Raw genomic sequence first — 25668 nt, forward strand, 5'->3', positions numbered from 1 at the left:
AGATGGTTTCTTCTGGAAGGGTCTGCTGTCCACAGGAGTTCTTGGTCTTTATCGAATGCAGGCAGTCCTTGAAGGCCTTGGAGGTCGCTGGGCTGCAGGAAGAGTCGTCTTCTGGGTGCAGGTTCTTTGAAGGCTGATAGGGCTGGGGCCAAGTCAGTTGTTGTCTTCAGTTTGCTCTGCTTGGTGACTTCTGTTCTGTCTGGCTCTTCTTAGGTCGACAGGAATCTGATTCCAGGGTTCAGGGGTGCCACCTAAATACTGTATTTAGGGGCGTTACAGAGTGCGCCAGGTGGTAGCCAATGGGCTACTCACTTTTAGGGTGACTACACCTTCCTATGACACCTTCCTTTGGGAGGTGGCATAGCCCTAACCCTATTGGCCTAATTCCTTCCATGCAAGATGTAGGAATTTTGAAAGTAGTGTCCACTTCAGTTCATCCCCCTTAGGGGTGGGACTGGCATGAAGTGGGCACTCCTCCTAATTTAACTCTGACCCGCTTGTGCTGCTGCCAAAAGTGGGGTCAGGGTGGGGTGGGGGGGGGGAGGGATGGATGGGGGCGCGAAGCTGGTTGGTCATCTCCATCTTCTGGAGAGACCTGGGTCCCATTACAAAGGCTGTAAGGCCTTTGAAGCTCCCTGCCCTGGAATATCCATCCTGCCTCGGAGAGGAGGTAATACCTCTGCCCAGTGCAGGCTTTTGTCTCTGGGCCTCGAGAGTACTGGCCCTCACCGTGGGAGTCCAGAAACAAGTCCGTGGTGGCTGAACTTGTCAGGACTAGGCAGTCAACATGCTAGTAGTTGGTAGGTTTCCAAAGGACACCTCTAAGGTGCCCTTGGTGTGCATTTTATAATAAATCCATCACTGGAGTCAGTGGGGGTTTATTATTCTGAGATGTTTGATACCAAACATCCCAGGATTCAGAGAAGCCATTAGAAAGCTGGGGAACTCTTAATGACCAGTGTACAGCACATGCATTTAAAAAAGCTTCCCTGGACACATACTATGTCTGAGAATCGACAAAGAGCTAGCAGGGACATATCTGCTAAGTCAGATATGCCCTCACATGTAATATAATGCACCCTACCTAAGGACTGTAAGGCCTGCTAGAGGGGTGACTTACATATATTGCATGCAGTGGTTAGGGGACATGACACACAGGCTGTGCGCCATGTCATGTTGTCATTTTAGCTCTGCACCAAGACACGCAGCCTGTAATGGCATTGCAGGGTGCACTTGGTGACAGGGTCTCTGAAGGCAGAACAATCTGTGCTGCAGCCCTATGGGGCCTCTCTTTAGTACCCTATGCCCTAGCTACCAGAGGTATCACTTACTAGGGACTTACAGTGGTAACTAAAGGTGCTTCCAATTGTAAAAAGAATTGTGCAGTTTGAGGGCAAAGGCCACTGGCACTGGGAACCCAGTGCACTAGAGTCAAAGTTACAGCCAAAAACAAGGAAAAAACTGTGTGTGGGAGGGGGGTACTGCAACCAGAACTCAACTCCCTACAAAGATTGTTTCTGCCACCACTTTCAAGATGTTCTTTCACACCCAAGGCTCAACAATTAAATGCCCTACTGCGATCCAGCCCTCTGCTATTTACAGTTGTTTCCTTTTTGACAAGCGCAGTGTTAGTTAGTGGGTGATAGTAACAGCCTGAAAGAGAAGGCACAATCTCTGTCTTGCACACTGCAGAATGTTAGAACCTTAAGCAAAAGACTCCACAAGAACCGTAAACATCTTCCTGGTCCCTGAATGAATCAGTCTGCTTAAAAAAAGAATGTATCATAGGCATGATTGTATGCCAGATGATGAACACAGAACCTTAATCCTAATCTAGGTAGTCACTGTTATCCAAATGAGAGACTCAAATGATGATATAAAATCTCTGTGTTTGGATTTACACAGGAGACTTGATAGTACATTTTGGAATATCTGATGGATGTAAAAGAGAGAGATAGTCCTAAGTAAACATCATCACCAGAACCAGCCCAGCCCATGCCTGTGCCATAAAGGCTTGTACAGAGCTAGGGCTTGGTGGTTAAGGAATAGTGCCCCTCTGTGGGTGCTTGGAAGGCATGGAAAGCTGAAGGCAGCAAGACATAGGTCATGAAGCCAAAGGTGCAATGACATTGAATCTCTCTGGTATTCCCAGGCAGTTTATTTGCTCGTACCATAAGGTGGCCAAGCAGTCAGCAAACCTGGAGTTAAAACTGGAGTAGCCTGAAGCATCTCCTCTAGGTGTGTACTTTGCTTTGGAAAGTTACAAAGTACAGTGCTGAACCTTGAGAACCTAGAATGAAGGTGACGACAAAGAGTTAGAAAATACTTATTATTTTTGCAAGCCTTGGGAGGGATCCCTGCCTCCTTGGGTCTTTGATTAAAGTAGTTGACCGTGTCGAAGGCTAGCACTAGACCCAGGATGAGATCTGAGGCACCCACGAGGTGTACCTCCATTCTGAGATCATCTAGTAAAGACAGGACATCTGATGCGTTGGCTCCAAGATGTTGTTAATTTCAATGTATGGATGCTGTTCCATTCAACAAGCCCCATTCTATGCAGGTGGGAAGCAGAAGACAGACATGGTCAGTGGCAACCTACAGGCACTTTATGTCTCTTTTGTGATGGAGCTGATGAGCTCACTTCTTATGCAGCAGTAGGCTTGTGATTGAGACCTGACTATGCCATCATTATCCAGCTGTTAATTTAGCAACTGCAGATGCCGCATGTAGGTTTAACTCTGATAGAGATATTAGATTCCATGAAAAAGACTGTGTAGAAGAGGTCGATTTGGCAAGGAAAGATGTCAGCATTTCACACCTACAGATCTATGCTATGAAAGATGTTTGTGCAGGAGAACCAACTACAGAACCAACTACTCCAGTCTTCACCTGTCGCACACACAATTCTGATGGATTCTGTGCACTCTGTTTCTGTCATTACGAGAGGACACCACCTCCATTACGTTTCTATTTCTGTAGGGTACCATGTCTCTTAAAGGAGACCACTCTTGTATATGGGGTTTCAGTTGGCTGAATGGTCACCACACATCTCTGAGACATTCGTTTGGGAGTAGAACTTTATGTAATTTGAAGCTGAGAACGTCCCCCTGCCATGTTTGATGCCAAACATTGACCTCCACTGCCAACCTTGACTACAAACAGATTCTCTGTCTGAGTGTGTGTGTGTGTGTGTGTGTGTCTGTGTGTTAATGAGTAACTATTCACTAAAGAACTGTGGGGGGAGGGGGGGGTCTTTCAATATAGTGGCTGCACTCTCCTACTCAAGCTGTAGATGTGCACCTGTCCTTGAAGCAACATGGTCTGCAGTTCTTAGTGTGGAAGTGGTGCACTGCCGCTGTCCTTTGGCTAATCTCTTTGAATGTTTCTGTCTTTGTAGACACAGATTACCTACGGTACCTCTTCCCACATTATGTCAAGTCCAATCTGTATCGCTTCTGTTACAAGCAGCTTGGGCAGACGTTCTCCATCTGCAACTACTGGAACGGTGAGTACTCCCACGTGGTAATATGTGCTGGTTTGATGGCATTCAGACTGGCAGTGAATCCTAGTGTGTGCCTGTATTTTCTTTGTGGAAGAACTCTTACAATCTCCATATCTTGTTATGTGGAACTGCGTAATATCTGTAGAGTTCTCACAGAGTTTTCCATTTTCAATTTCACTGTCTCTGACTTGGTTTTTTAGGTCAAGAATAGCAGCGCGCAAGCACTGCTTTTTCAACATGTTGGTATCTGTGTGGGCTTTTAACCACGCCCACCTAACGCCCATCACTATCACTCGTTCGTGGTGTTGCCTTTCAAAAATCCATTGATGACATTGGTAAATGCTTTACGTTTGTCCTTCCTTGGGACGGTTTTGTTACCGCCTTGGGGACCGACCCTGTTACATGGGTAGTTGCACGTTTGCTGATATGTTTGACTGCGAGCAAACTTATTTTTCCTTTTGAGTCTCTCCTTCACGCTCACGGCAGCCGAGGCACTTTGAATTGACTTGCTTATGTCAACTGTTTCACTTTCCATTTTCAATTTATGTGGCAAGAAAAGTCCAGTTGGGAATTTACAACTCCAGCAAACGGGAGACCCATTGCATTGCAAATGCTTGTCTTTGTCAGTGTCCCTCCACTCTTGCAGACCCATTATTGAGCATTTGTTATTTCCAGTTTCCTTCCATTGTTTTTTTTGTTGCAACTATTGCCTATAAAGTACTTTTTGGAGATTTGTATTTTATGGAGGGATTTATTCTTTCAGAGGTCCAATTTTCAGGAAGGGTTACTGTCACCCTCTGGTTGGATCGAAGCACCTGTGGTTTCCTTCATCCAAGATGGCTGCCACAAATACTGACACTATTACTCTTGAGTGTCGGAGCTAACAGTTTTCCTAGCATGTGATGCTGAACTCTTTCCTCCTGCAAGAACACTGGCACCTCTTGCAAAGCGTGTGCAGCTACTGCCCTGTTGGGTCTGAAGTCTAGAGTGGTTGTCTGTTCTGCTTAAGCATTGATTGCACCCTGGTACCACTGTGGGCTGTTTATGTTACTCTGCCTCGTGTGCGGATGTTACTTTGGTCAGCTTTCTGAGGCTCCTCTGTACCCCGTTCTGAACACTGTTGTGATTTCCTATACTTTGCACCTTGCTTTCTTACTTCGGGTATGATCTCAAAGAATTTACATTTATTTTGTTTTTTTTAACTATTATTTACAGACCCCCATCACCACGACCTCTACTTGAACAATAGTGATTACCTCGCCCTGCTGAACTCGGAGAGGAGCTGTCCAAACGCCACCAGTAAGATGATATCTGAGCCACACGGGTGCTTCTTGGAGGAAGGGAGAGAGGAAGACAATTGAATAAGGTGGTGGGTTTTAGCTGGTAATAGAAGAGTTTACAGAGACTTAGACATTTCACATACAGAAGAGAAGGCCATTGAATAATAGGGTGTGTTTATGACATTAACTGAAAGGCTCTGGTGGAGCCCAGACAATTCACCTCCAAGAGTGCAGCATTTTTTAGAATGAAACTTAAGGTTTTGCTGTAACGAGCGGTTATGAGTTAAAGTGCCCAGTGTACTCCTCTGATCTTCTGTATGAAAATGGAAATGGGCAACAGGTTTTGAAATCCATCCTTGTTGCTGCATTGTAAAATGTGTTTTACTTATTGCAGCTGCCCAAATGTGGTTGGACTTTTCTAGGGCTAAAATTGATTCTGATCTACAACAGTTGCTCAGACCTAAGGTCTGATTATAGATTTGGCGAACAAGGTAGTTTGTTGCAAACTCAACTGGGTTACCTGTCCACCGAACCTTCAGTCTGGCCACGTCATAAAGAGACACGTGGACGTTGAGTTTTCCCTTGATTGAATCCTCCGTTGGCTCTGTCAACAGCAAAATTCCTCTGATGACCCGACAGACCAGGGTCGATTGTGGGAAGGACATTACTCCACCCTGCCCTATTTAGTGTGGATGCTGTAATGCCTCTTTTTCCTCTGTCCGTCCCCACCAGTAAAGGCCTGGCAGTGAGGCAGAAAAACAAAGTCCACCAAAGTGTAGGGTCATTCGTTTTTAGTTTTTTCTGAAACAAACTTTGAAAAATGGGCACCAAGCTTTTTGGACATTAAAAGGAACCACCTTAACAGCAGTTCCTTTCAATGTGCGGAGGTGACTGCTGATCACCTCTAAATTTGACAGATGGTAGTCCCTCAGGATGGCAGAGGTAATGTCCTCAACCACCATGACGGGTAGACTACCATCCATCAGATTTCTAAATTAGACCCATAGGCGGTCATTCTGACCCTGGCGGTCAAAGACCGCCAGGGCGGAGGACCGCGGGAGCACCGCCGACAGGCCGGCGGTGCTCCAATGGGGATTCCGACCGCGGCGGTAAAGCCGCGGTCGGACCGGCACCACTGGCGGGCTCCCGCCAGTGTACCGCCGCCCCATTGAATCCTCCACGGCGGCGCAGCTTGCTGCACCGCCGCGGGGATTCCGACCCCCCCTACCGCCATCCAGATCCCGGCGGTCCGACCGCCGGGATCCGGATGGCGGTAGGGGGGGTCGCGGGGCCCCTGCAGTGCCCATGCCACTGGCATGGGCATTGCAGGGGCCCCCGTAAGAGGGCCCCTACATGTATTTCACTGTCTGCTGCGCAGACAGTGAAATACGCGACGGGTGCAACTGCACCCGTCGCACAGCTTCCACTCCGCCGGCTCGATTCCGAGCCGGCTTCATCGTGGAAGCCTCTTTCCCGCTGGGCTGGCGGGCGGTCTGAAGGCGACCGCCCGCCAGCCCAGCGGGAAAGTCAGAATTACCGCCGCGGTCTTTCGACCGCGGAACGGTAACCTGACGGCGGGACTTTGGCGGGCGGCCTCCGCCGCCCGCCAAGGTCAGAATGAGGGCCATAGTGTCTTAGCCAAAAACTTTGTACACTAGAACTACAAATCCTAAACACCAGGGACATAGATAACCCTACGCTGTGGGAGGTGGACCCATGAAGTATCAGCTGGAAAGAAAGTTAGAGATAATGCATCAAATTATTGAATGGCTCCTGTGTCTTTGACCTGGAACCAGGGCATCTGACACCTGGTGGAGTAGGCCAGATGCCACAGGATACTGGGAATTGAAGCCCTGGTAGCACATGTCCTTGGGTACAAGATATCCACAGAGATGGATCAAGGTTGGTCAAGAGATGGGATTTAGAGGCAAGATTATTACTGCTGATGTTTTTGCTTTATATGTAATGTAAATATGTAGACATCAACCACAATGTGTGCTGTGCAGTACAAGCACAATTAGATCAGATCATGCTTTCTGTAACCCAGTGGTTCCTATGGATCATCTTTATTAACCACTCATTGAACCACTCCTTTCACTCACTGAACTCTCCTGCATCCTTGACACACTGAAGTCCACCTCCTACAAAGGCTGGATTCTACCACCATCCACTATCCAATCTCTTTGAGTGGCTGCTCTTGCAGCCTTCCTCAACATTGTCCAAGTGTCCCTTAGACAAAGACAACTACAGGATCCCATTAATGCAGCACAGATCCTCCCCTTACTGAACTAATCAACGCTGGACCTAGATCACTTTTTCATCCCGCCCCTAACCTTCAAAGGAACAATCTTTAAAACAGGCATGTCAACAAAACTACAGGAAGATTTCAACAAAGATAACTCTACAGACCATGATGTAGCTTATTAGAGATAGCAGTAATTCAAGGATTCAATGGTGCCCCTCCTCTTACATGATAAAAAAGACCCCTGCCTCCTGCTCCTTCTGGACATTTCTGCTGCTTTCAAGATAATTAACCACCAAACACTGTTACATAGCTTGCATACATGCATGTGTTTCTCAGACACGATCCTATAATGATTCACCTCCTAGCTTGGCAATCGCCATCAGCGCTTGTATGAATGAAAACATCAGGATCCCAGAAACTGCGTATCCCCGGGCATCCATCCTCTGCCTGACAATCTTCAGTCTCTATGTGGAAACCCACTGGTCCATAATGACTGACAAAATAATAAAAAGCCATCAATATGTTGAGGGCTCTCAACAGAGCTTTGAAATCTCTTTGGCCTGTGGCATTCATTGAGTCAAAAAAAACAGGCCTGAGCGTGACCCAGAAATGCATTTCAAGAATTAGACTTCCCATCTGACTGAGTTCTTCCTGTTCATTAAGAGCACCAAAGCACCTCATATTCACGCTTTGCTATCCATTATAAACCTGAGTAGCTTCACAACTTCAATCTCCACCACTCCTGACACCAGTGCTTAATTTGACCAGTGGTGTCCGGTGCTCAGCACTGGCCCCGCATTGTCAACTGCTGTACATATGGCAGTCTGCCACCTGGTGCCGCTGTTGTCTAATTTAGAGATTAGTTCTTTTTTAATCCAGTACACATCAGAAATGACTAATACCTGCTGTCCAAGCGATTCTTATAACGATGGGGCACTGAATAGTCTGAATTGTCACACTTCTAGAAGTGCGATGGGTAGTAGTTGTTTTGGTTTGTTGTTGGCAGCGCTGGCAGGGGGAAATGGGTGGTGCAAGCTGCGGTGGAATCCTGATAAGGGCCCTGGCACTTATTTATTTATTTATTTTTACAAATCATCTACTGCCTGACAATGTGAAATTACTCGGATTCACTCGACTCAAAACCCTCGTTCAAAACACATCACCAAGAAAGTGACAGCTTGAGCATGTTGCATCACTTACAAGTCCCTCAAAAACTAAAGAATGTTAGAGGTGGCCAAGAGAATAACCACCACAAGCAGAACACCTGAGCCATGGACGTTGCCAGACTGGAGACAATAAAATGCAAGAAGGAAGGCGCTAGAAGGAAACCGGGATCTGGAAGGACATTCCCATCAACAACAGAACTGCCCCAACTCTCCTGCAAGTCATCTCCTCAAGGAGCAATCCTCAACAACAAGAGCTTCTTACTGGCCTAAGGGTAGAAGATCTTAAATCATATCTTGGGGTCTAGTCCATTGCGGAGGGCTCTGTTGCGCCCTGGCAGGTTCATGCGATACAAGTAGGATTACATATATAGGACCCCACAGCACTGGTGTAAGACTGTGTGTGAGCCAAAGAGCTTGTAAACTCTAAATGTTCAACTTTGGCCATGAGACAGTAGTGTTCCGAGTGACCATAGTTGGGGAATTTTGCAAATGGCTGACCATCCTGAGCATAAAGAGGGCTACAGGCTCATGCTCGTCATTATAGAAAAAGTTGTGAGAGTGACATTTTAAAAGACAGAGTTTGATATTGAAGACCCTGACGGTTCATTAAAAGAAGGTTTGGTCAGTCATTTTGACTATAAAAATACTTTAAACTTAACAACTATCAAGTCCCTTCCTCAATTTCAAATTCCTGTTTCCTCAAAAACTTTGGAAAAGGAAAGAGGCTAATTCTGGTGACTTGCCCACTCCTTCGACTTAGATATAAACTGACAAATCAGCAAAGACGCCACAACCTTCCCGAGTGGAAGTCAGACAAATCTACCCCATTGACGCAGGCTGCATTTCGCCTGCAGCAAAGGAGCAGAAATACTATAGCTAGAGATTTGCCCTAGTTAGTTTTGTCATCGAACAAAGGCACACAGCAAGCGTTGATTTTGGCATCATGCCGATACTTTAAAAAAAAAAAAAAAAAAAAAAACAAGAGTATGAGCCAGTTGGCCATAGTCAATGACCGTGAAAAAGATACAATGAGATGCTCATCTTTGATGTGCTCAAAATACACTAAATTATGAGTGGACACGCATTGACCCTGCTCCGCATAATACCATTATATGGCGGGCTGCAGATTTTGAGTTGAAGAGGAAGACGAGGCTACTTTTTTCAGATGCACAAGTGCGGTGTTACATCCTGCAGAAGATGCATTCTGCAGTGAGATTGCTCACAACCAGAATGGAGAGACAGTGCAGTTATTAATCGTGGGTCTGCGACAGGCCCTTCCGGAGTCCTGGAAACTGGAGGCGCGAGGAAGGTGAGACCGTGTGAGGTCTGGGATCGGCCTGAGCTGGGGAGTACTCGACTGTGGTACTCCTGGCTGTGTGAGTATTACTGTGAACAACAGAAGGCTGTGGAGCGGTTCTTTTAACAGTGACCAGAGGGGCATAAAGTTAGGCGGCTTCAGAGTGCTGGAAATCAAGGCCACTTCTTGCATCCGGATCACACTGTTCCCTACAGGGTACCACCAGAATTCCTACTCGGATATCACTTCTGCTTCACAGTTCAGATGTCCAGGCCTGGGATGAACATGCCACTTAATGTCAACAACCTTTGATCAATGGGTGACTGATGTGTTCAACAAGCTAAAGAATGGAACTGGCATGGCCATAGCAAGGTGGGCATCGCAACAGGCAGGTGGTCTACTGGAAAAAAGACTACAGATCACGCCGACAATCATCATAGAAGAGTTATTCACTCAACAACCCCGACTACACGTTGTCATCTCTCAGTTTAATGACCATTTGCTGTTTACAAAGCTAACAAGTTAGACAGATCTCTTAAGCCCGTCATGCATGCCACACTGCAACAAAGCCACCTAGTTGGCAAAGTGCTGCCAACTCTGCCCCCGCCACAACGCATGCCCTCTGCGCCTTGTCATTCACCAGTCCTCTCCGAAGCGCCAACCAGCATGTGCTTTGAAAGAACTGTGCATGTCAGTCGGTTTAAAGGCGGCTCAGCCAGTTGGAGTGTTACCGCCATGTTGCTTTATCACCTGGAGCATCCTTCTCAAAGCCCCTCACGCTTCCCACGTTTAGCACATTTTCATAATCTGTTCACTGACACGAGAATAGCGATGGGCCTTTCATCCTTTTTCAACGCCCACTCATCCAGTGGGACACACTGCCTCTGACTGGCACGTTTTCTTCGGAATCAAACGCATGTTCCTCCAGATCAATATGTGAAACTAAGCACACGATTTTCTTGTAGGGAGTTGCAGCATTTTCTGCTATCGGAAAATATTGCAGTTCACCCTGAAGTACTGTAATATTTCATTAAGCCACAATCAAATGTGCCTATAAAGCATTGGCGTTTTCGGAAATGCCGGGGCTCCATTTGTTTTTTTAACAAAACTTTCATGGGGGTTGGTTGAAACACCCTGAAACCAGTCTAGAGAGGATTGTGGTTAAGCTTGCTTTCATGGGGGCTGGGTGAAACCCCCCGAAACCAGTCTAGAGAGGGTCGTGGTTAAGCTTGCTTTCATGGGGGCTGGGTGGAACCCCCCGAAACCAGTCTAGAGAGGGTCGTGGTTAAGCATGCCTTCAAGGGGGCAAGATAAAAACCCCCGAAACCAGTTTAGAGAGGGTCGTGGTTAAGCTTGCCTTCAAGGGGGCAAGATAAAAAACCCCGAAACCAGTTTAGAGAGGGTCGTGGTTAAGCATGCCTTCAAGGGGGCTGGGTGGAACCCCCCGAAACCAGTCTAGAGAGGGTCGTGGTTAAGCATGCCTTCAAGGGGGCTGGGTGGAACCCCCCGAAACCAGTCTAGAGAGGGTCGTGGTTAAGCATGCCTTCAAGGGGGCTGGGTGGAACCCACCAAAACCAGTCTAGAGAGGGTCGTGGTTAAGCTTGCCTTCAAGGGGGGGGGGCTGGGTGGAACCCCTGGAAACCAGTCTAGAGAGGGTCGTGCTTAAGCATGCCTTCAAGGGGGCTGGGTGATACCCCCTGGAACTAGTCTAGAGAGGGTCGTGGTTAAGCATGCCTTCAAGGGGGCTGGGTGATACCCCCTGGAACTAGTCTAGAGAGGGTCATGGTTAATCTTGCTTTCAAGGTGGAATTGCAAAGGTCTTTCCAAGAGCTGCTTTTCATGAACAGTCTCACACTGACTACACCTACTTCGCGCCTAAAGGCGGATCGTACATGTCCTCCGTACACTCTAGCTTTGATTTTAAATTCACAATTACAGTCTTTTCACTAATTCTGAATGTGGAACCCGCGTGCGGTGCATTGTCCGTTTCAGGTCAGTGCCATACCTGACAGGCTATGAAAGGTTTAGAAGCAGAAAAGCAGTGTTATCAACCCAAAATAGACAGTGGAGTATGCACAGCACGTGACTCTGCAACTGAGGCAAGTAGCACAATGATTAAGTTACTTTTATTTTATGACTTTTCTCTAGATTAACTTTTTTGCGCTTAGAAAAAGCTTTGTGAATTGGCCCATAGGATTTGGCCACCTAAATATTAACAAAGATAATGGAATAGTCAAGCAGTCAAGAAAGTCTTCTATTGGGAAGTGTGTTGCCAGGAATTGGAAAGTTTCATAACCGAAAGCTACAAGCTGCAAACTTCTTGTTTCTTGCTCGTGAACTGCTTGCCTTCTCTCTTGACTTGCATGTTTGTCTTCTCTGTTGACTTGTATGTTTGCCTTCTCTCTTGACTTGCATGTTTGCCTTCTCTCTTGACTTGCATGTTTGCCTTCTCTCTTGACTTGCATGTTTGTCATCTCTCTTGACTCGCATGTTTGTCTTCTCTCTTGACTTGCATGTTTGTCTTCTCTCTTGACTTGCATGTTTGCCTTCTCTGTTGACTTACATATTTGTCTTCTCTCTTGGCTTACATATTTGTCTTCTCTCTTGGCTTACATATTTGTCTTCTCTCTTGGCTTACATATTTGCCTTCTCTCCGAAGTCTGGAAGAAGAACTTTCTGCGTCTCCGGAAGCTTGTTCTGATTGGGGGTCCTGATGATGGCGTTATCACACCCTGGCAGTCCAGGTGAGATGAAGCAGAGTGGTAAGAGGGCACCACATTGTAGGGGTGAGGGGAGGCCAGGAAGGTTAGCGAGTACCATGGCTGATAATCTGTAGCAGCGGGAGAAGTGTTGAGTGGCTCTGGGAGCTTATGAGGCAATGTGGGATGGAAAAAGGCAGCGAGGATAAGCATCAACTAGGGTTAGAAATAAAGAGGGATGAGAATAAGAGGGAAGAAAGAAATGGATAGTTGGGAGAGAAGGAGGAGAGGGAAAAGGAAATTGGGGGATGAAGAAGGGGAAAGAGAGAGTTGCGAATGCTTATTATAAGAGGGAGATTTACGGAAAAATAGCCATATGACCAAAGAGAGCCACAGTGAAGGAAGACAGATACAAAGAAGGAAACTGTGAAATTGGTGGATAAAAGGAAAATAGGGCAGTGTAGGGCTGAAACAATAGGGCAAAGTTATGGTAAGAAGCAGAGGCAAGCATTGGCAAAGCCAATAGTTCTCGTTTATGAGAGCTATTGGTTTTGTCAATGGTTTTTAGCCATGTTGTGATAAACAGTGTGCTTAGTGATGTGATGGTGCGCTTGAGAGGCCAGGAGAAAGCATAGAAGCACTGTGTGCAGTTATTGTGTGAGTGCTAGATGACATTAAAAAAACATCGCAACTCCCCAGATCCGCTAATCCTTCGGGATGCTGTATACTGGATCCGTTCTGTGTCAAACCCTGCTGGATGAGGCGCGGCCGGCCTGCATGGCAACCCAGAGTCGCGTATATCAGTGGGGTGACAAATCTAGCAAAACCTTGCACGGGCTTTGTTCAATTGTATCTTCCCGTGACCCCATCCCAACCGTTTTACGCATTTAAGGGGAGCACGTGATGGGAGACTGGCTCATTGCCAGTGTTTTCGCGGCCTACTATGAAGCATTATATGCTTGCCACGAAACAGACAGCCCCTCTGAGGTGGAGGCATTTGTGCAAGACCGTTCAACCTGCCCCCTCTCAGATGTAGACAGAGGCATTTTGCAACTGGACATTATGGTAGAATAGTTGGGGAGCTCCAGCAGCTTCAGTCGGGGAGATCACGAGGCCCAGACGGATTCCTGGCTGAGTTCCATAAAACAACTTGGCACTCACGGGTCCTCCTTGCTGGGAGGCCTTGGGGGGGCAAACTAGTACCCTCCAACCTTAGGCAGACATTGGGGTCATATCGAGACCCCGTCAGCCACTGGATCTCTGTGAATCGTACCGGCCAATCTCCCTCCTCAATATTATGCTCAAGGTTTGGCCCAAGGTCCTGGCCACTGGCTGTTCCAGGTCATAACCACATTGGTCCACCCAAACCACTCTTTTTTTTATTTTATTTTTATTTTTTTAAATTTTTTATATAGAGTTTAAACTCTACAGGACTCCGTTCTCCATGTACTTACATTTCCACCATGCTCTTACACCAATACATAGCACACCTAGAAGAGATCCCAGAATTTAGCCCATTAGTAGGTAAAATACCTCTGACAAACATCCCACACCACAAGATCTCAGTTATATACCGTTCCCTAGTCATTAATACTCCAGACGCTTTTGAGCCGCTGCAGGAGGGGTGGGCTCACGACCTGGGCCCTTAGCATAGAGAGGCGGCCATAGCCTCCCAGTACCACCTCCTAAAGCTGTGCCTACACAGAGCTTACTGCACGACTGAAAGGCTCTGGAGGAGGGGACTGATTGCATTTGCCACCTGTCGGTGTTGTCAGTCTGAGACTGGTGATTTCCTGCATGCGGTCTGGGGTTGTGCTGTCCTGGCCCCCGTCTGGCAGAAGTCTTTGGCTGTTTAGAGAGAGTAATGGGGCTAACAGTGCCGAGGATCCCATGGTGTGCCTTGCTGTATTACTCCGAAGGGATAGATGGGGACAGGTATCCGCGACTCCTGCTGTGGCTGGGCCTGGTCATAGCCAAACGTGATACTGCAAAGGCATGGAAAGATACTCTTGGTCCCTCACTGCAGCGGTGGAAGGGGGATTGGAACGCCCTATCTGTACAGCAAGGGGTTGCACCCGGAAATATCATAAAATCTGGGAGAGATGGGCGGCCTATGCTAGGATACACCTAGACCCATGCCCCAGACAGAGGGAGTCGCTTGAGGCTAAAATCCGAGCGGTCACTGCATGTATTGTTTTGGTTTGATATTTTTTTCATGCAGCTCCGAATATTGTTAATGTCGGCCATAGGGCAAGGCCAGTCGGCCTCCATGCTCCGAATGCCTATTAACCTAGATGACGTTAATGCCCGTGGGCGGCCAGTTTTTGATGCATGTTTTGTCAAAAACCAAATAAAAAGTTATGAGGGGGAAAAAAAAACATAGAAACTATGTGATCAGTGATGTCTTCATATGCACTGGAGACAGCATAGAAACGTTGTGTAGTGATATTAGCGTGTGGGAAAGAGGACACAAGAAATCATCGAGACGGTGAGCACAAGAGGTCCAGAGAAGATGTAGAAATAGTGTCTGCAATGCTGTCGTAGTGTAAGTGAGGTGACGGGACAATATTGTAGAAGCACATTAATAATTGAATGGTTCTTTTCTGTTTTTCAGCCAATTTGGGTTTTACAATGAAAACGAGACGGTGATGGACATGTATCATCAGAAGGTAGGAGCATCATCCCTGGGCTCACGCCCTTCGAAGCCCACACTCCCTAGCGGCCAGTTTATTCACACACCGAGTCTGTACGAACACCTAAGGGCTGTTCTGGTCACAGCATCCTTACTGAAGGACATTTACTCAATCTGCCATTTTCTCCAGTCCTCGACCACCGCTTCATGATCCAGACCCCTAATGATCTGCGCGTACGAGTGCATAGCGCTTACCTTTGAAACCAGAGACCTGCTGCTGTTGTTTGCTGCAGAACTTGCAGTGGACAACCTGGTGTTTTTACAAAGTATCTTGAGTGCGCGTGTCTCGCTGTGTGTACATCAGTGTCCTATCCTGCACGCTTGGTGGCACGTCCTGCTCCGGAGGCTGCATCTTAGCTGCACTAAGCCAGAAGACAGTGGGAGGCATCAGGAAATTCTTGTCTACTCAGCTTCACCGGGGTCAGCCGTGTGAACAGCTTAACTTCACCATTTCATTATGCTGTGTCCTCTGGCGTCACCCAGTAGTGGCGCATGGCGGGGGCAGAGCAGCGTGTAGTGGCGGGGAAGGGGTTTGGAGGATGTGTGTGAGAACAATTAATTTAAATTTTATAAAAAGGTACCTGAATCGCCTTTGGCTCCGCCACCACCGCGCAACTCCTCTTGCCTTGGCTGCAGGCACAGGCTCCCACCCTGCCCTGCGGCCAATCTGAATGCTGCTGTCATGCATGATAGTAGCGTAACGATTGGTCGGAGCACCCTGCCAAGGCGCTCCAAGGCAGAGTGGGAGTCTCTGGCAACGCAGTGCCGGGTTGGAGAGAGCGTAGTGTGCATGTGTGTTTGGCTGTTCCGAGACAGCCGGCCAAACATACATGTGTACTGACGGGGAGTGTTGTGCAATGTCCCTCTTTGCTTGTCGCAGCCTGTGGCCCCGCCCCTTTTACAATAAAACGATAATAAACGTTCATCCAAGCACTGAGTCATATGGCATTTCACCCTAGCGTTCTCTCTCTGCTTCATTAATTTTTTCACTCTTTCCTTTTTACCATCTTGCTTTTCAGTCTATAAATGTGGTTTGTGTTTTCTTTTTTGGTTTTCCTGTCAACGCTGCACTGCACTGCCGCCCCCCCCCACAGTGCTGCCGCTCTTTCACCCGCTGTGCTGGAGCAGATTGTCTGACACTCTTTCTCCTGTTTCAGGTGTACCTGCAAGATGCATTTGGCCTGAAGACGCTGGACGGCCGGCGGGCCATCACGTCTTACACCATTCCAGGAGTGCACCACACCACCTGGCACTCCAACCTGACCGTCTACCAGTCCTACATTGAAAAATGGCTGACATAGTGGAGCCAAGAGGCGACTTGAAGACTCTCCTATCTACCACAGACCCTCCACCCTCCTCACCCCATCCAGAGGCCACCAGCTGTTCGGGTGGCTCATACTGGGTTGTGAAGGTCGCAGGTGTACTAAGGCTATGACGTAATGAACACAAAATGTCTGCTGAACCTCGGTTGCGATTTCCAGGATTGGAATCAAGGAGTGAACGGTCATTGCGTTTCTGCTCAACAAAATAGGTTTCGTTTTTGTAAACAGTTCTACGGTAACGGGAAAGTGGACAACAAATCCATCGGGAAACAAGTGTGGAAATGACAGCACTTTTCCTCTCTTTTATATGTATTTATTTTTTAAGCTGCTATTGGTGTCTGAAATTTTCTGACCTTGTGCAGAAATGTGCCTTGTCTGCATGTCAGAATTTCAGTCTCCTTAGCTGATGGTATATTTTGGTTTGTGTAACATCCCTCAGCGAAATCCACTCCAGCGACTGCATCTCACTTTCAGGATGGAGGGGAGGGGTGTGATGCATTAGACCACCGGCGTCCCATCTATTTGCCCTGATCATCTCCAAACTCCTGAAGTTGACATGAGTGGAAACTGCTGCCTTTACTTGGGGGTGTCTAGCTATCCAGGAGAGCCTAGTGCATCACAACCCTGCCCAATTTAGTTGTTTGCAGATTACCAGAATCCGGGGAAATGAAGAGAAGTCTCTCCCTGAATATTTTAGTTTTTATCATTCTAGATTTTTTTTTAAAGTTACTATTTAAAATTCCTGCATGAAAAAAAGGTTCAGGAGTTCAACTTGCATTAGCGATGCGTTTCCCTGTTCATGTTGACGTTTTTAGGATTAACGGGCTGGATGGAAAAGGTCAGAGCTTGCTTCATGCCCTTTTGGACCATAATAGTCTGTGAATGACTTTGGCTATGAAACCTAAAAATAGCTGTAATTTAAATATGAAGTCAAAAATCAGCAAAAGCTTATATAGCGGCTGATTTATAATTTTACAGACGGTACTCAGACCGAATTGGAGGAGGACATTATATCCGCCACCTGGACAGACACCAAATTTAGAGATCACCGCTGGTCCCAGAATGATCTTTGTACCTTAAGGTGCAATAAGTTTGGTAGATGGTCACTGTCTGTTTTGACGGCCGTCCACCAAACCTTAAGAAAGTTTGTGTTTTTCAGTAACAAACTCCCAAAGTGGGCCTCCACACCCAGCCATTTTTTTTTCTGTAGATATGGGCGTCATTATAGCCCTCATTATGACATTGGCGGTAAAAACCGCCTACCACCGCGGCGATGGCTGCCAAAAGACCATCGCCGCGGCTACCAGCCGTCCGCCGTATTACGACCACAGCCGGATTTCCGTCAGAAAGATAGCAGAAATCTGGCTGTGGCCATGCCGGCGGGTGGCAGTAAGGTGGCGCTGCTGCCAGCAGCAGCGCCACGCCAGTAGACCGCCCCAAGCCGTATTATGACCCGTAATACGGCCTGGCGGTGTTCTGCTGGCAGCAGCGCCCGGTCCCGTCTTGTGCTGGAGGACCCTTCGAACAACACAGGTAAGTGGGTAGTGTTGTGTGTGTGAATGTTTGTGCGTGCGTGGATGCGGGTGGGTGTTGAATGTGTGTTCATGTATGGAGGCGTGAGTGCATGTATGTTGTGTTGTGTGAATGCGTGTATGTATGAAAGTGTGAGGATGTGTGTGTGAATGGATGTATGCATGCGTGGATGTGTGTGGGAATGGGTGTGTGTATGCTTGTGTGTGTGTGAAGGGGGTTGTGAATGTAGGGGGGGTTTGGAGAAGATGGGGGGGGTGGGTGGGGAAGACCCCTATCAGTGACAGGGAAGGGACTCCCTGTCACTGATAGTGCCTACCGCCATGGTTTTCGTGGTAGGTAAGGAAGCCACGAAAACCATGGCGGTAGGTGGGGTCATAATGCCGCCGGCGGTAGAGTGACGGCCGCCGGACTGGAGATTCATATCTCCAGCCCGGCGGCTGTTACTGCCGTGGCGGTCGGTGAGGTACATTGGCGGTTTGCCTTCAGCCAAACCGCCAATGTCATAATATGGTGGAAAGTACCACCAGTCTGTTGGCAGTACTTTCCACCATATTACTGCCGACTGCCAGGTAATTAATGAGGGCCTATGTGTTTTTTTCTGTCCCACACCTGTAAAATCTGGTGGTGACTGACACAAAAAATATCATTACATAATCAACCCTAATTAGGCCAGGCGGTGTAATACTCTTCCTCCGACGGCCCCTACTCTCTCAGGACATTAGAGGAAGATGTCTACAGAGAGAGCTCCATCAACAGAAAGGTGGCGGTCCTCCCACTTTTGCTTTGGGCGTTCAGACCATCAGTTTGGCAGACAGGTACTCTTGCGTTGAGTTCTCTCCTCATCACCATAAATCAGTCCATAGTTTCAAACGTGATTTTTTTTTCTCTGTAAATTGCAGTAAGTATCACCTTGGTAAGAGTCGAAAAGGAACCTTTTTTTTTTTTTTTTTAACTTTCTGAACTTCCACCAACGCGTACCTTACTTATTTATGTAGAAGTTTGCAGCTACAACCACACACCTGGTTAATCCAGCCCAGGTCAGTTTGGGATTCTCTTGTTCCAAACAATGTCTTATTCTCAGGGCACCTCAGTGAAGTACCCAGACACAGAGCAGTGACATTACTAAATCTTCCTGGCACTGCAGTGTCCGACTTGGTACCTTCTGCTGGTGGCATTACAGTACTGGCGACTGCTCAGCTTTTCCTTGCACGAGCAATTACGGGCACAACACCACTTACTTTTGATCTATAAATTAGCAGAGTCATCTTTTCCTATGGCTGATTCTTTCTGACATCCTTTCGAGCATCTGTTACACTTTACAGAATTCCCTGGAATGGGGCAGAATGGTTAAAAACTAGTAAATCGTGGTCGTTTTTCTTGATTTTTTTTTAAATATTGAGTAACGATTTCTACAACCCTTCTTTTTTTTTTTTTTGCATCCTTCTGGAGGCAAGCGGAGCAAGAGTGGTACAAGTTCTGAATAGAAAAATGAACAGGTTGACATTCTGGATCAGAATTTTGATTGGTATTTTAGATAGGTTTTCTCAAGATCGGCTGTACAGAATCACGATTGCTGCTTCAGAATCCGTGGAAACCACAAGGAAGGTTTTAGGAGTCCAAGATCCTGTTAAGCAAACTACTAGATTTGTTGGCCCAGTTGTGTTTAATTGTTATAAACTTTAGTCGCTCTCATGCTTGCCATTGTTGAGTGCTTTGTTTAGCATGGAGGGTAGGGCTCCCTCATCTTCCATATGAAGGATTAAGGGCCAGATGTAGCAAAGGGATTTTCCCATTCTGTGTCAATGGGAAAATGTGTTCGTACATACGGCCCTAATTTACTAGAAAGGGACTGGCAGGACCACACCACTGCCCAACAACAAGCTGGTGACCCCTGAGCATCAACAAACTGAGTATGAGAATCCGCATACAGCTTGTTGGTCCCAGGAGGAGCTTGGCCCTTTTTTACGTATTTATTTTGTCCATCGCTGGTGCGGGTACCTCAGGTAGGTGGGTTAAGTTACGCAGTGCAGGGACTGGTAGTGTGGGGCTACGAATAGGGGAGAGGTCTTACGAGCCACATTCAGGTGGGTGTCAAAAGAACATTTACATCGATTCACTAAAATATATGTGATAGTGGGTTTGACATCACACATGCATTTTGACCCAAACTACATTTCAGTTTTGACCCCTTCTGTCAATCGAAGCCCCTCTGCTCAGTCTGCTGCTGAGATACTGTTAGAAAGGTAAGGAGTGGGAACAAGCGTGGGCTGAGAGTCCAGTTTACCTCAAGTTCTGCCGCTGCCCTCACGACTCCTGAGACGAGGGGGGTAGGCAGGGCAGTGACATTTTATACCAGGGTGCCAAGACCAGGTAGCAGCTGGTTACTCCCTTTGTTGTCCATGCAGTAGATGAAGCCTTTGCCTAAAGTATCTTTGTGTCTGCAGACTCCAAACCTTGTACCCCTACCTTCCCACCGAAACAAGCCTGCACACCGCAACACTGTTTGATGCTCAGAGTCACCCGCGTGGGAGATGCCCCAGATCTACCAGTATTTTCATGTTTCTTTGTGCCCTTTCTGAAGTTACTGTATATTATACAACAACAAAAATGATGCCACCGTGTGACAACATCTTTGTTGTTCCACCAGCTGGGAGATGGGTTTTCTTAGTCTCTGCTAAATGCCAATTGAACAACCTTTCAGGATTGTGATGCCAGTCAAAGTACTTTAACCAAAAAAGTGTTGGGTTTCCTGTGAAGAGCAGTCTTGGGTATGAGTGGGAGGGGACTAGGGATTTTTTCCTGTGCACAAACCCTGTATTTGGGTGGGATGCTATGTAAGTTTGAGGGGTAGCAGTTGTTTAGGGGTGGGAGTTTATAAAAGAAGGGGCAAGATTTATAACGTTCCTGTCTGATTTTCTAATGGTACAATTCTATACTTGCCTTGCACAAGGTCTCTGTTTTGTGGCTGTTAGCACTTTGAAGTAGGTTTCTGTTTATTTAAAGTGTCTGTGTTTTGGGGATACAACCTGAGGTAGTGAGCCTCATCACGCATTTCAACTGGACGTGAGACGTGGCCACCAACCTTGCTCAGGATCTGACTCCAGACGTCATTAGATTGGGAGCTACTTATTGGAAACTTGTTCACATGGGCATCCACGGGAGGGGATAGCATGTGTTTTATATCTGTTTCTTGAAACTTTTTTTGGGAACATTTGTGCTTAGTTTTCCTTTGCGTTGCATTGTGCAGAGAGAGCGGCATGGTTTTTGGTCCACAGACGTGGGTTGGGGATTGGTTAGTCTGGTTGTGGGGTGTCAAAAAAAGGCGTTTTGGGAAATTGTTCGTTTGCGGAAATCCACCCTCTAACCATGTTGGAAGCTCGTAAAAAGATTTGGAAATATTAGTGTGGACGGGCTTTGTTTGGATCTGAGTAGATCAATGGGGCAAATTTCTTCCAAAAGCTTCCTTCAGGGAGGTATATAAATGCAAAAAATGTGTGGCTGAGCGCAGAAAGTCATGGCTGCAAAACAATTGGACTACAACATAGTGTTGTGAGGCTGAGTATATGTGATAGAGGATCCCTTCAGGAGATGAACTAGTGTGTCCTTGGAACTGCTCACCTAGTCATGTTGAAGAAACATTTACTGGAGGGAATTGATGCAGTTGTTGCAGTTCGCACTGCATCCCACATCGACAACTTTTAACGCCATTGTGCCCCAAGGGATTGCACAGACAGTGTTGGTGGTGGATGTACATTGTATATTCACTCACTGCTGCCCCCACTGGACTACATTGGACTTGTGTGTGTGTGTTTTTTTTTGTTGTTTTTTTTTTGCCTCCCTAACTTGTTTGTTTTTTTGGTCTTACACATTTTGTAACACTTGAAGCACATGTAAATTAAAGAAAAACATTTTACCTCCGATTTTGCTTTCTGGTTTTCACTTTTGACTTGTAAGGATGTTGACCAGCCATCTTGCGTGGAGTGAAAATGGGAGGAGGGCAAGGTTTGGGAAATGGCCCTGGCTCAGTAGTATATTCTTTACATAACAAATCCATGCCCCCAGGACTGCCCCTTGTTTTTGTTTGTGTTTTTAGAACTAAGAAGATGAGGTTGTTCCTATGTGGTCAAATAACCTTTCCCAGAAATTAGCAAGGGGTACAAGGTGAAAAACTAGTTTTGTACCAATAGCTTGGAACACCTCGAGACTGACATGCAGTCCTCCAGCCTTCTTGGTGAAAGGGGTGAGCAGTCAGAAAAATTCTAAGCTCATCAACATGCTAAACATGTAGGTGGCATAGACTCCGCCCGTGTTCAGCGCCCAAAGGAAAACCTTTAAACTTGTTCAGGAGACTGCCAGACCTGACCACTAGACTGCAGAATAGTGCAAAGCATGTGAATGTAGCAGAGTGCCATGCTGCAAAACCTGTGTTGAAGGTAACTAATTTATTGCACAAAGAAGCCCCAATGACATCATACATTGTAAAGAACTCCAAATGTTTCTCAGTAGAAAAGGAGGGATAGTGTAGTATGAATAAGAATTATTTATGGCAGCGTCTCCCACCTTATACTGCCTAAATTCCTATACAAATATTACAGAATGTTGTAACAGGATCTTTTAGAGACAGCGCCCAATTTTCGACTACTAGCTCAGTTCTGCAGTGGCTGAGTGTTTAAGCAAGGATCATATTGGCAACCATCGGAAGAAAATCGAAAATCAAATTGTTACCCCCAAAACTGAACTACTCTCCACGCAGCCTCTAACTCATATCATCAGTGCGAGAGCGCCTAAACCCTGAGGTAACCAAGTGGTTAGTGAATTATCCATCCCACCTGAAAACTCGAAGCTCTTAAGAACTTTCCTGGAACTGAGGTGTTGGTTATGAGTCATAAATGATCAGGGGGTTCATTCCAAGTGCACGGTCCTGTGTAGGGAATTCTTGTTCACTGAAATGGGCGCAGTAGTGGAAGTTAGTGCAAAGGACTTGTTGAGTAGTGTAAAGAAATCTATAGTATGTCAGGTAGTTACATGCTTTATTAGATTACTTTATGGGTGGTTGTAAAGATTTTAAATCCCTATTTGTACAGGTACCCTTTGAGGATCTGTTTGTGCTTGAGAGGCGTAGTCATGCGAACGGATGGACTGAACTACACTTACAGCTGAATTGTGTACTGCTTGTATTTTGAATACATTGTGTTTGCTGTTACCAGCAAGTAAAGCTTTTCAGTGGTTTTATATAGCCTCATTTAGATTCCCTCTGACGGGGCCTTCCCTGGTGCCAAATGACCCCACCCGGCCTCCAGTTACCGGCATCGGCCCCATGCTTTTAGTCTATGCACCAGGCCTATACCTGGTGTGCAATCACCAAGGTCCAGGTCCCAACTTTAGAAGACCTCACAGCCTCTCCGTTGATGCCAGAACTGTTGTGGGCTGGAAGCCTTCTTCGATTCAGGTTCAGACGCTCTTCAGGGCCTTCAAAATGTCTCTTGACAAATGTGACGACAAGAAGGCGAGTCATCCACTCCCCTCTCTTTACACTGATGCTGCCTTGTATTTAGATTACAGAATCCCATTGGTCTAGACACAGAGTCAGAGTCTAGAGACTGAGTTCCCCTGGGTAGTTGAGTTCCCTTGAGACGTAGGTTGGACTCTCCCCTGGGTTGCTTTACAGAATAGTATTTTATTTTTTATGGGAGCAGTACGCAGAGCAGCAGTGCTGGAACTTCAGCTGCCCACATTAAGTCTAAGGCAAACGTACTCCTGCAAATTCTCCAGCCTGGGCCTGCTGGTTTGGAGCCCTTGCTGTTTTTTAATGAGGCTTTGAAAGAACCCAACACTGGAGTCCAAGGCCTCCTGGCCCAGTTGGGTATATCTTGGCTAGATCTTTTCACCACAGTTGTAAACCAGCAGTGCTGTGTTTACTGAGCGATGGAGATACCGTCCCAAGGTTCTCTGGATTGTTCATTCTCCCTGCAGTTGGACTCCTCTCCGTTTTTGCGTCGCTGCCACCAGAGGGCTCAACTCATCCTGCTAGCTCCAGATTGGGCCAGGAGAGGTCGGTACTGCGTCCGCTGAGCCATAACACTTGCCCCCCTAACAGTCTACCTCTTCTGGAGAACCTTCTGTCTCCAGGACAGGGCAGGGTCCTGTGCCCAGATCTTCACAATGGACACATCCATTCATGAAGATTGAGTGACACCAGTAGAGTGGGTTTGAGCTGCCTGAGAAAGTTGTTGTTGTTACCCTTGCAGCTCAACGCCATCCACCAAATCTGTCTCTTCTGCTCTTTTATCCCCCAGGCCAAGTTATCTGATGTTTTTGTCACTAGCCTGGCAAGGCTTTGCTTTGGATGTTGTTAAATGCTATTTATTGGCCCTTTCTGATGGATACAACTACCTGTGGATTCCTCACCTAATGAATACCCCCATTGCGCCAGCACTCAACGGAAATCTTCTTCCTAGCTTCTGCACGTCGACGAGGACGTCACAGTTGCCCACGCGATGCCGTCTGATGTCATACAGGCAATAAGAGGTCCGTGCCGACGTCAGTTCCCTTTTTTCCGTGCCATTCGAAACGGTTATCTTCGAGGGAGCTACTGTTGCTGTTCGACAGTTACAGTGTGTTTTTTGGATCTATTTTTTCTTTGAGATTACAATGTCACAAAGAAAGTCAGGATTCAAGCCCTGCCGTGAGTGTGGGGGCAAAATGTCGGTAACGGACCCACATTCTGACTGCTTGTGGTGTCTTAGTTCCGATCATGATGTTGACAAGTGCGATTCTTGTCAACATATGAATCCTAAGGCCCTGAAAGAGCGCGAGGCCAAGCTTTTTATGGCGAAGTCGAAAAAGAAGGAAAAGAGACCTCATCAACTCGACGGCGGAAGACTTGGGAAGTCAGTCCCACTGTCACTCCCCAGCCGTCGACGCCGTTGCCTTCTCCAGCTTCACCGACTTCGCCCGTGTCATCGGGCCAACCACCTTCAGTGTTTGAGGTTCCGCAGCCTCAGATGTTTTCTCCGTCTTTGCAGACGTCGAGACCGGCGTCGGTGTCGCCTTCGAACCAGGCACCACAGTACCCGGCTTTCCCGGCCCCTGGAGCTGATACTACCGCATTTTTAAATGCGATGTTTTCCATCTTCCAACAGATGGCTCCAGGTGGTGGACCAGCTGGTCCTTCGGGCCCTTTGGCCTTCAACATGGGTGCTGCGGTTCCGCTTCGACCAGCACCCTTTATGCCCTTTCTCCACCTGGGGAACGTGGGCTTGGCGCCGGTTTCGGCTCCGGTGGCTCCTGAGACTTCGGCTCCGACAGCTTCGGCTCTGGCGGCTTCGATGTTTCAGCCAGTGACGCCGTCTAGACCTCCTACGACTCCGAGGCAGTCTTCACTCCATCCGGTTCCTCGTTCGATGTCTGCTGACGCCATGTCGACGCCGAGAATAGAGGAGAGGCTGCACTCGAGGAGGCTTGCTCTCCGCCTCCTTGAAGAGCAGGAGTACCAGAGACAAAACCTGGAGGAAGGAGAGATTGAGGACTCTCGTGAGGGTCTCCATGGGCTGGACACTGCTAGTGGCCTAGATACCTCCCCCGAATGGGACTTGTCATCTCCTGGGGAGTACACAGAAGAGGCGGACACTTTTCATTCTGTTATCAGGAAGGCAGCTGGCTTCCTGGACTTCCCTTTGCCGGTGACTGAAGCCAAGCAGAATTTGTTGACAGACGTGTTGCATCCTGCCTCTACATCGGCAGAACCACTTTTGCCATTCAATGAAGCGCTACTGGACCCTATAATGGAAGTCTGGAAGAAGCCGGTGTCTTCTTCAGCTGTCAATAGATCTGTGGCTAGGAGGTATCGGTTGCACCGGCTGACCCAGGTTTTCTTACCAGGCATCCAACATCTGAAAGCTTGGTGGTCCAGGCTTCCTGCTCGGCAAGGTC

At 47.3% G+C, this 25668-nt stretch overlaps 1 protein-coding gene across 1 annotated transcript in view; it reads left to right on the forward strand.

Moving 5' to 3' along the window:
* Window positions 1-21656, forward strand: part of PPT2 (palmitoyl-protein thioesterase 2) — a 104889-nt gene extending 83233 nt beyond the window's left edge. The window contains exons 5-9 of the mRNA XM_069237186.1: window positions 3398-3505; window positions 4718-4801; window positions 12150-12234; window positions 14804-14858; window positions 16039-21656. Coding sequence (XP_069093287.1) covers window positions 3398-3505; window positions 4718-4801; window positions 12150-12234; window positions 14804-14858; window positions 16039-16182 — 476 coding nt within the window. The 3' untranslated portion in view covers window positions 16183-21656. The remainder of the gene's footprint in view (window positions 1-3397; window positions 3506-4717; window positions 4802-12149; window positions 12235-14803; window positions 14859-16038) is intronic.
* The last annotated feature ends 4012 nt before the right edge of the window (window positions 21657-25668 follow it).

The sequence above is a fragment of the Pleurodeles waltl genome, chromosome 6 (assembly GCF_031143425.1).
Source record: "Pleurodeles waltl isolate 20211129_DDA chromosome 6, aPleWal1.hap1.20221129, whole genome shotgun sequence".
Taxonomy (NCBI): Eukaryota; Metazoa; Chordata; class Amphibia; order Caudata; family Salamandridae; genus Pleurodeles; species Pleurodeles waltl.